This window comes from Hemiscyllium ocellatum, chromosome 21 (genome assembly GCF_020745735.1).
Source record: "Hemiscyllium ocellatum isolate sHemOce1 chromosome 21, sHemOce1.pat.X.cur, whole genome shotgun sequence".
Lineage (NCBI taxonomy): Eukaryota > Metazoa > Chordata > Chondrichthyes > Orectolobiformes > Hemiscylliidae > Hemiscyllium > Hemiscyllium ocellatum.
This window is the reverse complement of record NC_083421.1, coordinates 40,947,783-40,965,426: the sequence shown is the minus strand read 5'-3', so window position 1 is coordinate 40,965,426 and position 17,644 is coordinate 40,947,783. Positions and strand designations below refer to the sequence as shown.

The following is a 17,644-nucleotide window of genomic DNA, read 5'->3' as shown; positions in this document are numbered from 1 at the left end:
GGATTACGTTGTCATTGTGGTCTCCACGCTTTGTTTCTATGTCTGAAAGACATAGTTTTAGAACTAGATCAGGAATTTGTTTTTGTGAGAACAAAATCCACTGGTTGAACTGAGGAGAAAAACGGAGTTAATGTTTTGAGTCCAGTCACCCTTTGTCAGAATGGAACATGTCAGTATTTTACCCTCTAACTTCTGGGACCTCACAATGATACAGAAATATCAGCCAGGGCCCCTGTAATTTCTTCTCTAGCCTCTTGCAGAGTTCTTGGATATATCTGGTCAGGATGAGGAGATTTAGCTACCTTTGTACATTTTAATATATTCACCGCCTCCTCTACTGTGATATGCACTGTCCCCAAGATATAACCACTAACTTCTCCAGTCTTCATGTCTTTCTCCATGATAAACACACAGAGGAGACCCTCTTGAGTGCTATAAACTCCCTTTAGTTATTCTTTTTTCCTTTTAATACACAAGATTTGGATTCACCCTAATCTTCTCAGCCAAGGCTATCTCATGCCCCTTTTTTTGCCCTCCTTACTCCCTTGATCTTACTGGTTGTACCTGACCCATACCTCCTTTATTCTGGTCAAAGCCTCAAGATCTCTTGTAATCCAGGGTTCCCTATTCCTGTCAACCTTGTCTTCACACTCACAGGTAATCTTGAACTCTGGCTATCTCACTTCTAAAGGCTTCCCACTTGCCAGAGGTCCCTTTGCCCACAAACAAACTACTCCAATTAACCCCTGCAAGTTCCTGTCCAATTCCATCAAAATTTGCCTTGCCCCAATTTAGACCTTGAACCAATGGACCAATTTTATCCCTCTCCAAAACTAATTTTAAAATTAATAGAAGTATGGTCACTGGTCCAAAAATGCTCCCCCATTATTCTATATATTTGCTTCACAGTACTGTACTTTATAATTTAAAAATATGGACGAGTGAACATTCGGATCACAATGGGTGATTAGGTACACAGACTTTCACAAAGTGACCTTTACAATGGTACTTTTTAACTATACTCCAGAATTAGTAAGTAACGCATTGCAAAATATTTCAAGTTTGAATGGAATTTTGTTTGAACAAAAAAATGGCTGGACACACATTCAGTAAAGATATAAAATGTATTTTGAAAAATAGAGAACAGATTGAAGTCCATACATTCTAAAATGTACAGTAAGGCAGGCTTGTTTCACAATTTAAAATCTACATCACATTCTTTTCCATAAAAACACAACAAAGCCATTTAAAAGAATCAATCATAAGGCCAAGGCAGTACCTTGAAACATTTCAGTACCAAGAAAGAAACAATATACAAACAGCACAATACAATAATCACACACAGCCTGCAGCAGATCAGACTCTGACCTCAATTATTTACAAAATTGAATTTACACACTACAATTATTGCTGAACTGAGGGAATGTACAAAAGGTTTCTTCTATAAAATGAAATGTTCCAACATTTCTGATGTTCTACATTATTTTAAAATCATTAATTATTACAATCTAAAACAAAACTTTGAACTGTTCACTCTTTTTAAATCCACAACATTTCACCTGTACTGTTCCAAAAGCTAGTTTCTTGCAAGTACTCATGGTTACATCTAACATTATTTTATGCAGAAACAATTCTACACCTCTGTGCAAAAAAGCCATTTCCAGACAAAAATAACATTCCAAAATAAATCAGCAATTCAACCTGCAAGTTGACAGGTTAAGAAATTATTTTCAAAATGATGTTAAAGAGTCAAACTTTTCAGGAAGAGAGCAAACCTCTTCATTGGAAGATCTCATTGCAGCTATATCAACCAAATTAGTTACTTCCAATTACTGGAGCTTCAGAAGGTTGGATCTGTTTGAAGAAAAATAATTTACTGTTGAGATAACGTCATAAAAACTCAAATTAAAAATATGAAGTAGCAATTTATACAATACTATTAATAATTTCACAAACATTCAGAACTTGAATAAATGTATTCAGCACATTAATAAAATTTAGTTTATTTGACTGATTTGCTGTCATGCAAAACAAGGTATTTTAAAAGAGAGCAGACTTAACATAAATCTCCAAAAACAACAGCATCAGTAAAATCCTATTTAGGATTGTAATATTAAACTTTGACATAATTTCCCCTAGCTTGGACAAATCTGAAAAAGAGATTTATGCAAAGGTTCCTCTGAAGATGATCCTACAGTTAAATACATGGATGGACACCATTTTTGCTCTGAGGGCAAGCGATCCTTGGATAGAATTATTTTCATATTCTTATAAAGATTCACACACATTAACAGAAAAACGAGAGTTAATTGAAACTGTTAACATGATTAATTCTCAATGTTAAAAATTACTTTGCTTCTTTGCATCAAACGGAGATAATTATCTTTTGGAATACAACTAGTCTTCAACTTAGGTAATAAAATGCTTTTATTAAAGTGATATTTTAAAGAGATTGTTTAAAATGCAGTTCTTTCAGGCTTCCTGCAAATTCCCTTGCACAAAATACTTCACATTGACTTTAGTCCCTCAAGTGCAAGGAATCACAACAGGAAAATGGCTGATGTCTATGAAACTGACCCAAAAAAAAAAATCATCTGGGTTGGAACAATTCTTTAGTTTGGGAATGTTGGAATCTTGGTAGTATCTTTCTGAACTGCATTACTCCACTGAGCTGGAATTCACAGCTTACTGCTCCATACTGGATTTAACATATTTCTTCAGTAAATTTGGGCCATTGCGCAAATCAGTCAGCGACTTTTGATGAGGCTGAAATAACTTGAATTACAAAGCATCACAAGTGGCTGACTTATTATCAACACTCTAGCTTTATGAAATATCTCAATTTTCATGAAGTTTCTATATTTGCACATTAAGTAGAATTTTTAAACTTGCCAGACTTACAGCCATGATAGTTATTAATAACTGCTAATCAGTCTCTCCTTCCCAGGTTTGGAGATGCCGGTATTGGACTGGGGTGTACAAAGTTAAAAATCACACACCACCAGGTTAGAGTCCAACAAGTTTAATTGGAAGCACTAGCTTTCAGAGCGACGCTCCTTCATCAGGTGTTTGTCACAACCACCTGATGAAGGAGCAGCACTCTGAATGCTAGTGCTTCCAATTAAACCTGGTGGACTGTCTCTTTCCCAGAGGTATTTAAAAATGTAGAGTCTTGTTTCTTGAGGCACAGATGAATTGGAGATTTTAGATTAAAATGAAAATGCATGATTTTCCCTTTATTTCTTTTTTCTCCTCCTCCCTCTGACTCTATTTCTCCTCCTACATGTAATATTATGTGAGTCACTCACTCTGTTATAACACCAGACAAACCCGCTCCCGCTAATTTAAACCAGCAACCCAGAAAAGATTTACCCTGTGCGGTAATCTGCGAAAATTCCAGAGGTAAAGAACTATTCCAAAAGTCACTATTTAAAGTAAAAATTAACAACTTTTAAAAAAAACTAACAGACAATATTAACTATTTACAAATCATTTTTCTAAACCTTTTACTTTGCCCTCTACAATGCTGATTCAATAAAGCCCCCAATTAGGATTTACAGAAAAATTCAAATTACAAAACTAGCCAGCTATCGAATCTTCTCTTTGTATCTTCCTCAGCAGATTTGCTCTCCAGGTCGGTGTTGATGTTTTCCTCTGTGCAAACTCCTTCTCCAGACAGGAACCTCTGTGTTCTGACTAACAGCCTACAACTGTTGGTCTTTTTGCCTCAACTGTTCAATGTTTTCCGGTTTTATACCCCAAAACATTGGATCATTTCATTGGTTTTAATATTGTCAAAATACCAAATTCAAACTTGATTAAAGTTTGGTATCTTGGAGCATAATTTAAACTGATTGGCCAAATTTGAATTTGTTTTTGTCGCATAGCCACCCAGGCAGTGCTTGCTGTTCTGACCAAGCATTACATTGTTACCTTGTTCCCGACTCTGTCTCTAAGTCCTTGCTAGCTTTCAACTCTCAAAGGTACAGTACCCCTTACACCTTCATAACAACTCCAATTCACTATTTATTTCAAATTCCTTAAAATTTCATTTGACAGAGATACAATTTCTGCGCCTTTGCCAAGATTCCAGATGCCCCACTGCCCTCACTTGATAATTATTAATTCTTAAGTCTAGCAACTCTGTGGGAAAACATAACTTTCACTGAAGACTGAAGGAAAAAAATCTTAACAGACAAGGTACATTGCAAGATGTCCTGCTCCTATACGTTGTGAACCAATGAAATAAAGAAACAACACCAAATCAATTAAGGCATTACCAGATATAAAAAGTTATTAAAACACCAAGTCAGGAAACCATCAGACAATTGGAAGTGAAATAATTTCAACCCAGAACCTTCAGATCAGCGTGAATCAGGTATTTGCATGCAGTCACACAAGCGATTACACACATCACCAACCTTCACTTTGCTTTTGAAAGCCTTTAAGATCAAAAACCATGTAATGATTCATCTGCAAATGCTCCGATTAAGGACAAGAGTGGAGAGAGAAAAAGAAAAAGGAGTAAAACACTGAATTAAATAAGTTTGAAAAATAAAGATTAGAATTTTAGACACAAAAGTGTATTGATTAATACAGGGAAGTGCAACTGGAGGGAATTCATGCAAAAAAAAATGTTGAAATGCAAATTTGTAAATGGTCATTGTAAGTACTAGACTAGTTTCCAAGTCAAACTTTTAAAACATTTAAAAACTGGTTTATACTCAATAAAACATGTAAATAATTTACATTTTTAACTTGAAAACCCCCTGGTTTAAATTTACAATGTGCTTTTAGAAAGTGAAGTTTGCAATCAATTGCTTTTTGCACACAGGAAAGTACATTCGCATGTATAGCATGGTAGAAATGTGGTGGAGGCTATTATAATTGCAACATTTAAAAAGGTATCTGAATGGGTATATAAATAGGAAGGGTTTGGAATGATATGGGCCGAGTGCTGGCAGGTGGGACGAGATTGGGTTGGGATATCTGGTTGGCATGGACGGGTTGGACTGAAGGGTCTGTTTCTGTGCTGTACATGATTCTATAAGGAGGTTTAAAAATAAGGCTGCAAGTGATTCAAACACCATCTCTAAGTGGCACAAAGAACATGCATGTGCTAAGCAGAAGCTGATGTCAATCAGGAGTGACAGAAAACAGTGGCCAGCTTCCAAGATGGTGATTTTTTTTCCCCTGCACTCAGTTCCTCTTTTATATTATTCATACTTCCGTTAAAACCCCCATCCCCAGTTGCTTTGAAATATCTGAAACAATTACCTCTGATTTGCCTATACTTTACCACATAATTTCCTGTTGATTACCAGAGTATACCTGATACCTCACCCGCACAATGTCACTGAATTCAGCCTTGCTAACTCCGAGAAAATCACCCCACTTCCACAGTAATTTTTATAAATCATCCCAGAATGGGGCTAAACCTTCATCTACCTTCAATATTTATGACCAGCACCACTATTTCAACACTGCATAGTGTCTCAAAAGTGATATTTTTGAGCTGAATTCTGGAATTGATTCAACCCTGTTGAGGCCAGCTGATGCCAAGACCCTGCCTGCAAATACATGGGGAAAAGTGACCATTTGGGCAAGAGTGATTACTCCATAAAAATAATCCATCTTAAAATTGGTTTACATTCTGTTCATCCCTGGTAAAAGCTGCAAAATTCAATCTAGATAGAATAATTATATTGCAAAACTTAACTGAACCTAAATAAACTTCCAATTCATTCGGTATCATCCTTGTGTACTGTCACCTTTACGGTCTTCACTGTTCACATGGCTATAAAGGGAATGATGATCCTGCCTTATTGCCATCTCTGACAATGTGGCATACTCCCCGTTCTGTACTGAAATACTGTGTAAGATAATGTGACTGACTACTGACGTGGCACTAGAAACGATACTTTAGCCACTGAATCAAACTGCCACTTAGCCAGCTACATATGTCGGAAGGCTTACTATTTATAGACTGATGTTGACATTTTTACAGAAGCAGAATATGCCCATGTTGGAAATTTTGACTAAATTTCAAAATATGGAAATATTCAGGTCAGGCGATACAATAGGACAGAGAAAAATGGTTCATTTTCAGATTGATGACATGACATCAGAATGAGCATGGTTCAGTGAGCTCAGCTGAGGTCACCTTGGCATTTCGGTGTATCTGACTAGCCTGATCCCCAACAAGATTGAGGTATCAGCTTGAAACAAGATTATTTACATGATAAAACCTCTAGTTGGTCATCCAAATGGCCTTTTCAGCTTATGCTTGTAATCAGTTGCAGAGCTAAATACCACTCATGCAAAAGGAAAAGTAAGGCAGTACATCTTCACAGCACTCTTAGTTTTTTGACTGCATTCTACATGTTCTCAGAATCTGAGCACTGAATGTCTTAAAATTTTAAACAGAATATTCACAAGGGAAGAGAGGAGGAAAGGTGTCATTTCTAAGTGAGCCAGTGGTACTGCATATCAGCTGTCTGGATCTGAAACCACTGTTATTCATTTAATCAGGAAAAATGCATCAGTAGATATCTGGCCTAATAACTGACCATGTCTTCTGACACACAGTTACATTGCTATTTAGGTAAAAGCCCACAGACCCTTCTTTCAGCATCAGTATTACCTACACAGCACGTGAAGTAGTCAGTTCTCTCCTTTAAAAACTACGGAAACTATAGATTAGAGATAGTACACTTAAAAACTAGGTGAAAGTGAACAGATCAGAGAGAAAGAGCAAAAGTCAATAGATTGGTTGATCAAGCATGTTTATATCTTAAGCATGTAGAGTTAATGTACCCTCCTTGGACACTCTGAATGCATGGCGGTATAGAACAGACTCTAATTTAGTTCATCCTCCTTATTCGTTTGTTTATAACAGAAATAAATTGAGACCTAAGATTTGAGCATATTAATCACTACAACTCTAGGGGCTGCTTTAACATCAGTGTGTTAACTTCTTTCACATTTATAGATGTTAACCAATGAAACTTGCATCAGCTGAAATTCTAAGTTGAGATGGTTTGGTGGGGAGGACTAAACTCAGGTCACATAAGCAAGTCTGTATTAAATATATTGGGGCATAAACACCTGCCCATGTGCTGCATTACATCCTTTACCTAGACTACAAATTTTCAGAGATAAATTATAATTGTTTATTATTTTTGGTTAAAAACATTTCAAACAATGGAAATGATTATAGTCAATGGAACAATATGAAGAATAAGGGTGAATTTAATTCTTCTACTGCTGTGAAGCAAGCTCCTAGTAAATTGGCAGGTGTTATGATATCACACGATGTTCTTTCAATTCACTTCACTCCCTATTATTTATTACTTTTGAAACAATCATGACTTTAAGCAAAATAAGTGTTACGCTCAGAGTAAGATGCACTGACAATTTTCTACATGGTTGTTTCACACTTCTAGTCGAGACCAGAGGGAGATCCTAATCTATAGGCAACTTTATTATTCTGTTAATCAGTCAGTCAGTCTCACTAATGACAAGTGCATTACATAAATTGAAAGGACCCTATAGGCATCAGGCAAAATTAAACAATCACAGACATAGCAATCTGCACTATGGAAAGTGACATCTATACATAGTCAACATAATGAATCTATGTTTCCACTGGCCAATGCATAGGACCTGCATCAACTGTATTACCTCGAAACATCAATACCATTCAACAATGACTGGAAAGGAACAACTGATTAAAAGACTGAATTGTAAATTCAAATCATTATTGTTACAAATAAACAGGCCATTGAACCTATTGAGTCTGCTGACATTTGTCTTCTCCAATTCAATTCAGTTCTTCTGCTTGTTCCGCTAATCATCAATATCACTCTTTTCCAAACAACTACAAGTTGAACAAACTTGCTTTTAAGTAATGGCTGTTGTTATGATTCCACATTCTGTAATGTTCTCTTTCTCTAATCATTTTTTTTCTGGGATTATCTTAAATTTGTGGTGCTCCTCGGTAAAGGCTTGTCATAATTGTAAATAAATCAAATCAATCCCAATTCACAACTTAATCCTGAAAACGTCTTGACAGATCATTTCTTAACCTCTGAAGTATCTCTTCATAACCGTAAGCCTGCATCACTGACAACAACTGATTGAATCAACTTTGGACTTTTTAATTCTTTATATATATTATTCCTCTAGGTGGGTGTCCACATTTGTACAAAACATCACAAATTAGTACTTAAAGCTACCTTAAATTTGAAAATGCAGCAAAGAGGATATTTAATCAGAAAAGAAAAACAGAACCAGGAGAGATAACTTTAGTAATTATAGTGCTAGCAATTTCCATCATCACAAATCAAATTGCTTTAAACATTTTAACCATCTTCAATCACAGATTATTTGATTGCTTCACTCACCTCCAGATTTCCTCTAGCTTTCTTCAGAACATCATGAGTTAATGACACTTTAAAAGGAATAGAAGACTTCAATTAAAAATAAGCCACAGATATATTTAATATTTATATTTAATACATGGCTGACAATCTTAAAAGACACTGAGCAGGTTAGCAGCACAGCAGGTGGCACATTAATTTCCAATATGTGAATAGATATTGCATATTTCTGTGCACTATTCTTAATATGCAGTCAGATAAGAAAATACAGTCATAAATATTGCAAGGTACAGTAGATTCATATACAAATTTAGACAAATCCACAATTAGAATTGTAAATTAAATCACCAAATCCTGTACTAGCTCAGATCAATCTAATAACTCAACTAAGACTGTCCAGTTCTCAATCCTAAAGGCACAAGTGAATCCTGGAGATACTTGATAATCTCACTGCTAGTGCTGCCAACCGCTTTATATAAAAAAAAATGCAATTTTGTTCTTGATTTTTCAACTCATCAGTTTATGGAACTGCATGAAATGGAGTTGACTCACAGATAAGTAGAGTTATCGTGTCATCTAAGTAGTAATAAATGACTACAAGTGAGCTGCTCGATTACTCATTTTACCACTTGACAAGGTACAGCTAGTAGCTACAGGTATGTAGGAGTATTGCATACATTTGTGAATCTAAGGATACATAATCCTAGTGATTTCTCTGGCAGTGGAATCTAAAACAGAATAACAATCTGAAAGCATGAATTAAGATGTTAAAAATATATCAGTTGAGACGATACATGGAGAGAGAAAAAAAATAAAATGTTAGAAATAAAAAAGGGCTGCACGGGGTACCTAATGACAGCATAACCTTATTGTTGTGGTTCTGCTCACCGAGCTGGAAGTTTTTGCTGCAAACGTTTCGTTCCCTGGCTAGGGAACATCATCAGTGCTGTTGGAGCTTCGTGTGAAGCGCTGCTTTGATGTTTCTTCCGGTATTTATATTGGTTTGTTCTTGCCGCTTCCGGGTGTCAGTTTCAGCTGCAGTGATTTGTATGTGGGGTCCAGGTTGATGTGTCTGTTGATGGATGTTCTTGCCGTTTCCCCAAACTCCATCAACAGACACATCGACCTGGACCCCACATACAAATCACTGCAGCTGAAACTGACACCCGGAAGCGGCAAGAACAAACCAATATAAATACCGGAAGAAACATCAAAGCAACGCTTCACACGAGGCTCCAACAGCACTGATGATGTTCCCTAGCCAGGGAACGAAACGTTTGCAGCAAAAACTTCCAGCTCGGCGAGCAGAACCACAACAACGGATACCCGAGCTACAAATCTTCAATCAGATTTTAAGCATAACCATAATCACTAAACCCCATATGCACAGCATGTGTTTCTTAGGCAAGGTGGCAAACTTAGTGCTCCCATGTGGGAAATGATTCATTTTTACAACCAATACATGATGTTTCAATATTTATTCAGCAAAAATATTAGCAATTGAAAAAGGAGATGTTAAGCAAAGACAATCAAAGTAAATGTGATGCTTCGAAAACAGCTTGATCAAGAAGCAGAACCAAATGATGACTGATATGGTTACATACATTGATTAATGATGACTTTTTCCATTCCCTCCTTAAGTTGGTTAGTCGTACGAAGACGCTTAACTGTGCCATGCAAAAGTTTCTCCTGATCAGTCAATTTCTTGCGTAGCCGGTAAATTTCATCAGTCACAGTTTTTCCCTATAGGGCAAAGAAAAAAAGAAATGAAGATGTGCTAATGCCTATGTTCAGTTCCCATATCTTCATTAGTTAGTTATCAAAGTGTGGCCTATAGAAGAACCTCTATTATCTGGCATTTGATTATCAGAATTTTGGATCATCCGGCAAGATCGCAAGGTCCCGATGCTCGACTAAACTATGTCATCAGGCATTCGATTAACCAAATGAAATACTGCCCACCCGTGATGTTTGGAAAATCAAGGTTCCTCAGTACAGTGCAATAGAATTTTAGAGAAGTTAACTGCGCGTATTCACCATCTCTCCCAAACAGGTAAGTTATTGTGCTAAGGTTGAATCTGATTGGATCCTTTCCTTGCATGAATATGGAGCATATTTCTCAACAGTTCAATTAATCAGGGAGAACATTGTGCTAGAAGATATGAAGCACATTCATCTGTACAAAACCTTTCAGCTTAAATTGTGGAATTTTTCCCCTTAGTGTAGGGAAACATCAAGTAATCCAAAAGGAATTTGGATATATTAACTATGGTAAAAGCACATGGATACAGACTGGTTGAAAAAAGTTTTTCAAAAAGCTACCTAAGGCAACAGTCTGAATGCCTTCCATTTACGTTGTCTAATGCTATGAAAATGGTAAATTCTATTGTTCCCAGCACTGTGGAGTTGCGTTCAGCTTGCTATGTATCAATAAAGGATTAAAACTTGCTTTCTTCTTGTTCCACACGGCTTTGTACCAAATAATTCATCTGCCAAATAATCAGACACTTGGGCAAAAAGCCCAAAAGGTGCTTTCAGAACTGGACTTCCATTGCATTGCCAATGAACTGTGATTCCGAATTTTAGATTTGAAATTCAACATACAGACCCTTTCTGTTCTGCATGTTTCTATGATTCTGCATTACAGCACCAAGACAGAATAACCCTCTTTCATGAAAAGTATTTGTTTTCAGGCTGGACACTAGAAGGAATTAGAAAAGAAACTGCTTTAGCCCAATAAATTCAATCTTTGTACCTGTGTACGATGACTGGAGCTGGCAGAAGAGATCGGTAAAGATACCCTCCAGAAGCGTTTTACCAAGTGTCCTGCTTCCTCAAGCATTTGTTCCAAAGTCTTTATGGTTGAGGACAAGTCCTTTAAGCAAAGCTCATTTAGTTCCTGGAGCAGCAAACAAAAAAGACAAGTAAGTTAGACTCAACTTTACTAAAAAAACTTTAAGCAGCACAATAACAAAAAAGATAAACATCTCGTTTCTGGTGTTGAAACAGCATGTTCCAGAATAACAAAAAAGGTATTTATTATCACTTAGGCGTCCAATAATTCAACCTGTGACCAATTTCGTTTCATATCAGGTTAATTCTACATGCTGACGGGTAGAAAAATTGCTAACAAAACTGGGCTTTTTAATATGAAGCACCAAGATTTAAGTATATTCTGGATTCAGACGTAGACTCCACACACCCACTTATGCTCCCAGGATTAAGAACTGGATCAAGTCTCAGATGAGGTTTTAAGATGGACCTGAATTAGCAAAGTTTTTGCTGGTTTAATTTGCAAATCAAATTGTGGATTTGTTCAAATTTACATGTGAATTTGCTATGCTTTGGAATATATATGATTATATGTTCTTAACTGACTGCATATTAAGAATGGAATGTACAAATCTACAATGGTCCGCTCAGATTTGGATATTAATGTCATCCTGCTGTGTTGCTAACATGTCCAGTCTTTTTTTTAAAAACCAAAACTGTGAGCACCACTTTCAAATAGATCTCTCTGCAACTCAACTACACTGCTGTAGTAAAGCAGTAGGCAGAAGTCAAAGTCAGTCTCCAAGCATGACCCCTAACTTCCTGCACCTTGGGGCATTTTAATTCTACTCTTTGCTCCCAACTCTGACCTTTATGTTTGGCCTGTTAATGTTTCAGTGAAGCTCAATCTAAGCTGGAGAGCCAGCACTTAAAATCTCCAAACCATCCTGTCAGTCCTTCATTTTCATTCTTCCTATCATTTCCCCTTTCAGTTTTCAAACTTTTCCAAGTTCTGGTGAAAAGTCACAGATGTGAAATGTAAATGTTCTCTCTCTCTCTCTACTGGTGTTGTCAGACCTGCTGAAACTACTGCCATTTCTTCCATATAAACCATAGAATGTAAGTAAATAAAATGATCTGAAGTGTGGAAGAAGCTGAAAGAAATTTAAGGAAGAATGTAGTAACTTTGTACCATTTCAAAATGTTTCTGGTACTTAAATAAAAAAAAAAATGACATTGATGAAGATAATGGAAGTTTGTATTGTGGAAAAGAAAACATCCTTATCACTGTGTGCGCTTTAAAATGAATTTAAAATGGTTGAGAGAAAAGTTTCCATTTCTAAACTAATTGGTTAATTGTTCCAGACTATTTTGGGCATTGGTAACATTAGAACAAAACCATGGTATTAATGATATCTGTGTGCAGTGAGAGGAGAAATCACTGAATAAAAGGCACACCCGAGTTGGAGGAGACCTCCAGTAGCTTGCTATTGCAATTTCCCTCTTGATATGGGGGTGGAGAAATGTTATTCAGGAATAGTTACCAGGAGGTGGTGAGTTGTTTAAAGAGTATTTGTGATAACATGCATTGCAGAGCAGGATTGCACATTTAATCAGTTTAGAACCGTACCAGGTCACAGTATTCTGCAGTTGAGTACATGATGACAAGACCAGAGGCCTTTAGGACTGTGCCAATGAGATATTGGGCAGTTTGCCATAAGACACAGGAATAGAAATGGACCATGTGGTCCATTAAATATGCTCCACCATTTGATCATGGGTGATCTTCCTCAACCCCATTCTCCTGCCTTCTCCCCATAACCCTTGAACCCCTTTCCCTTCAAGAACCTATCTCTGTCTTAAATACACTTAATGACTTGGACACCTCTGCCCTCTGCAGTTATGAACTCCAGATTAACCACCCTCGAACTGAAGAAATTTCCCCTTATCTCTGTTCTTAAGGGTCACCCCTTCTCTCTGAGGCTGTGCCCTAAGGTCCTGGTCTTGCCTACTAGTGGAAACATCTTCTCTATGTCCACTCTGTCCAGGCCTTTTAGTATTATCTAAGTTTCAATAGGATTCCCACCCCCCAACCTTCTAAACTCCATTGCAAACAGATCCAGACTCCTCAACCACTTCTCATATGCCAAGCTCTTCATCCCAGGATCAATCTTGTTAACCTCCTCTGGACCTCCTCCAATACCCGCAAATCTTTCCAAAGATATGTAGCACAAAACTGCTCACAATATTCCAGATGCAATCTGACCACTGTCTTTTACAGCCTCAGTAGTGCATGTCTACTCTTGTATTCTGCCCTCTTGGAATGAATGCTAATATTGCAATTGCCTTCCTAACTGCCAAATGAACCTGCACGTTAACATGAAGAGAATCCTGAACCTGGAATCTTTGTGCTTCAGATTTCCAAAGCCTTTTTAGATTACTTACAGATTACTTAGTGTAGAAACAGGCCCTTCGGCCCAACAAGTCCACACCGACCCGCCGAAGCGCAACCCACCCATACCCCTACATTTACCCCTTACTACGGGCAATTTAGCACGGCCAATTCACCTAACCCGCACATCTTTGGACTGTGGGAGGAAACCAGAGCACCCGGAGGAAACCCACGCAGACACAGGGAGAACGTGCAAACTCCACACAGTCAGTCGCCTGAGGCGGGAATTGAACCCGAGTCTCTGGCGCTGTGAGGCAACAGTGCTAACCACTGTACCACTGTGCCACCTTTCTTTGTTTACAAAATAGTTTACGCCTCTACTCTTCCTATCAAAGCGGAGGTTGAGGTGGTTTCAATTTTGTTTTAAAACTGTCATTAAGTGATCTTGTCTGTACCTAAATGTTCTATCAAGTGAGATGCCTAAATAAACAGAGTGGGGATCATGCTTCACTCTTTTACCATCCAGGATAGGTTCAGCTCCCTCTTAGAACTGGCATTATGAAGGTGAAATGTGCTAGAGATTTTTCAGAAGTGTGCTCAGTTCTGGCACCAGGTCTCGCAGTAACGGTCAGTTTTGCAATATTGTTGCTTAGAGGAGCTTTCAAATCAGGGAAATGCCAAGCCTAAATTCTAAAATCTACATAGTTAATATCCTGGGACAGGGTTCAGGGTAGGTGATTTATGAGAATTAAATCTAGCAGGGACTCGAGTTCTACCACAGTTGGCTTGAAATGTATATAAAACACAAGTTTGTACTGTTAAATTACTAAACATTTCTGAAAATACGTAGAGTTTACCTTTGCAACAGTAGTCTGATGAGCAGCCACATCTCCAAGACATTTATTCATTCCATGCAGCAGTGACCGGCCATCAGAGATGTGCTTGTGCAGTGCATTATAATTTTCTAATAGCCCGAGCACATATTGCCCATTCTTGTCTGCCAACATCCGATGCTCGGAAAGGACTCTGGAAGGTTTGTGTGGTAGATTTTCTATTGAACTATCACTGTAATGTGATGAACCATCAAATTCATCTTTTGGCAGTTCTTTGGCTCCTAAATTGTATGAAAGTTAGAAGTTGCAGATTAAAAGAAACATTGCAGGTTCAGAATTAGCTGAACTGTATTATTATACTTAAAATACAAATTGGGAGAAACATATGCATACAGAGAAACAAAATTATTTAGCGGCTAAAAAGATCCCTAGGCATTATTATATTTATTGCATCCCATTTGATTATCGATAATTAGAAAATTAACTATGAATAACTTTACTTTCTTATAGATTTGCACTGCATGCTTTATTCCCTGAGCTATACCCAATGTCCATATGCGGAATGTGTTTTGTGGAAATCAAGGTGCCTGGAACACATTGCCAGCAGAGGTAGTAGAGACAGGCATGGTAGATTCATTTAAGATATGTCTGGATAGATGCATTAATAGGTAGGAAGCAGAGGGATACAGATGCTTAGGAATTGAGTGACAGGTTTAGACAATGGATTTGGATCGGTTCAGGCTTGGAGGGCCTTTTGTTCAAGGTAAAGGACAAGAGAGAAAATTCTGCCCCAAATAAAAAAGTTTCAGATAAGCTGATCCAATCAATACTTGGTACTGTAGCGTTTCTTTTAAGTGCTATTGAATATAGAAATGCTGTACTGTGAATGCTAAAGCTACAAGATCTATAAGTAGCAGTTAATTATGCAAACTTAAAACAAAGAAAACTAAAGAGTATTCATTGTTATTGAAAGGTATGCAGCTGTTTGCCATTTGTCCAAAGCAAAGAATTTTTAATACATCAGTGTTTCCACCTGCTCTTTGAACAGGTTAATTAGAAAAATAGATTAGATTAATTTTTAAAAAGTCAATGTGAAGCCAAAAGCGATAACAGACTGGGAAATAATGACTGGCAAATTAATTTCAAAAGCCACACAATACTAAAACTGGTCTTGTGAAATAAACAGTATATTGGACTCAAGAAAAGTTGGAAGTTAGCACATGTTGATTTGTTTAATTTCAAATACAACATGCAATGGCAAAAAGTTCGCAGAATTCACAAAAAGGAGGCAATGGCCAAGCAGTATTATCATTAGACCCAAATAATGCTCTGAGGATCAGAATTCGAATCTCACCATGGTGAAATTTGAATTTAAATACCTGAATTAAGAGTCTAATGATGACCACGAATCCACTGATGATTGCTGGGGGAAAACCCACCTGGTTCATTAATGTCCTTTAGAGAAGGAAATCTGCTACCTTACATGTGACACCAAACCCACAGCAATGTGGTTGATTCTCAACTGCTCTCTGGGCAATTAGAGATGGATAATAAATGCTGGCTTAGCCAGTGATGCCCTCATCTCATGAATGAATAAAAACAAAATGTGAATTTTGTCCATTGGCAGTATTAAGGAAATCCACTGTCACAATTTCATCCCTGGAAGTCTTATATAAAAATTAAAGACATCACCTCTTGTACATAGTACGTACTTGAGATTCTGAACATTGACCCATCTGCAACAGTGACATCTGCAGGAATGTTGGCAGAGTTTGGTGATACTGGAAATTCATGAGACTGGAAATTTCCTCTTTCATCTTCAGCAGAAACAGACACATCAGCTTCAGAATCTGTTAAGTGTTTGTACAAAAAAAGGCAAGTACAGCATGAAGGCAGCATCACTGGAGAAATCTAAAGGATTAGAATCTTAAAATGAATTAATATATAATGTTTAATACAGCATACAAAGGTTCAATTGCATCACTCTGTGGGTAACTAAATTACAAACACTATTTCTACTTAAATAGTCAAACCACAAAATTAAATACTGTTTTAAATTCAGGGAAACAAATACAACAGACTTGAAAAGAGAGAAAGAATTCAGAAATTAAAGTTCAATTTAAATTAGCTGCTTTTTACATTATATGTTACTGCCAAGAAAATATTTTTCAACTGAAGTTAAATGAGAGCATGGTGAATGTTTCCATTGAGGGTGACTGGGTGACATGATCTTGGAAAGGATGCATTTTGCGGACAGTGCCCGAACAACAGGCTGGCGGCTCAGCAGCATCACTATTAGTGCTGGCCATTGCCAAAAGCTGTATCAGCTGATGCCAGGTATCCTTGAAGATGGTATCCCAGACGACAGTGTTTGGAGCAATCTCTCCTTGGACCTTGGAGCTCCTAAATCAAATAAGCCTCCCACCCTTCCCTGTAGTGAGAAGTTGCAACATGGCTTGCTTGTTGACCCCTTTCACCATCTGTCCTCCTGCCTTCGCACTGATCACCAAAGAGGTGAGAAAAATACATATTAACATTTCTGATTTTGGAACTTCACTGAGGTGAAAATTTATTTGAAGAATTTCGAAACAGCAAACATTTTAAAAGACAATAATGGGGTAAATGCGTTTACATTCTCACAACCTTATTGCACATCAACATACAAGCTGAAAAGTACAGGGAGAAAGTGAGGACTGCAGATGCTGAAGAAACAGAATCGAAAAGTGTGGTGCTAGAAAAGCTCAGGTCGGTCAGGCAGCAACTGAGGAGCAGGAGAGTTGATGTTTCAAGCGTAAGCCCTTCATTAGGAATTACAGGTTGTTCTGCTACAACGTGTATTCTGTTAATGCAAATTCGCTGTAACGTGATTGAAGAATGTTTCTAAAGCAAGAACCTTCAAAATGTGAGTTGGTTCTAACACTATTACATCGCCAACACAAAGCACTGTTTCAGAAGTGTGTTTTCTATAATGAGGAGTTGCACAAGAACACAACCTTTGCATTATAGAAGAACTACCTGTAGATTAATGACTTTGATATACTAAGACACAGTATTCAAATCACACCATGACAAACTGTAAAACGAAGTTTAATACACCGCAATTGTTTCTTGGGACTGAATAATGACTTTTTAAAAAAAAACAGTAAATCTTATAAAATCAACTGGATCAAAGTGTTCTTCATGAAGGCAACATCATATTTTTAGCCAATCTAGCTACTACCAAAATCCAGTCCTATGATGTATTGTGGAATCTCAATGCTCAATGA

The 17,644-nt window shown here is 37.3% G+C and overlaps 1 protein-coding gene across 4 annotated transcripts in view; it reads right to left on the bottom strand.

The window, feature by feature from the left end:
• Nucleotides 1-1,177: 1,177 nt before the first annotated feature.
• LOC132825833 (myomegalin-like) overlaps nucleotides 1,178-17,644 on the bottom strand; it is a 138,688-nt gene continuing 122,221 nt past the window's right edge. For all 4 annotated transcript variants that reach the window (XM_060841367.1, XM_060841364.1, XM_060841366.1 and 1 more), the window contains 6 exons: nucleotides 16,091-16,228; nucleotides 14,403-14,659; nucleotides 11,137-11,280; nucleotides 9,986-10,124; nucleotides 8,406-8,452; nucleotides 1,178-1,854 (listed from right to left, as the gene is read on the bottom strand). In XM_060841367.1, the coding sequence (XP_060697350.1) occupies nucleotides 1,816-1,854; nucleotides 8,406-8,452; nucleotides 9,986-10,124; nucleotides 11,137-11,280; nucleotides 14,403-14,659; nucleotides 16,091-16,228 (764 nt within the window). In that variant the 3' untranslated portion in view covers nucleotides 1,178-1,815. The remainder of the gene's footprint in view (nucleotides 1,855-8,405; nucleotides 8,453-9,985; nucleotides 10,125-11,136; nucleotides 11,281-14,402; nucleotides 14,660-16,090; nucleotides 16,229-17,644) is intronic.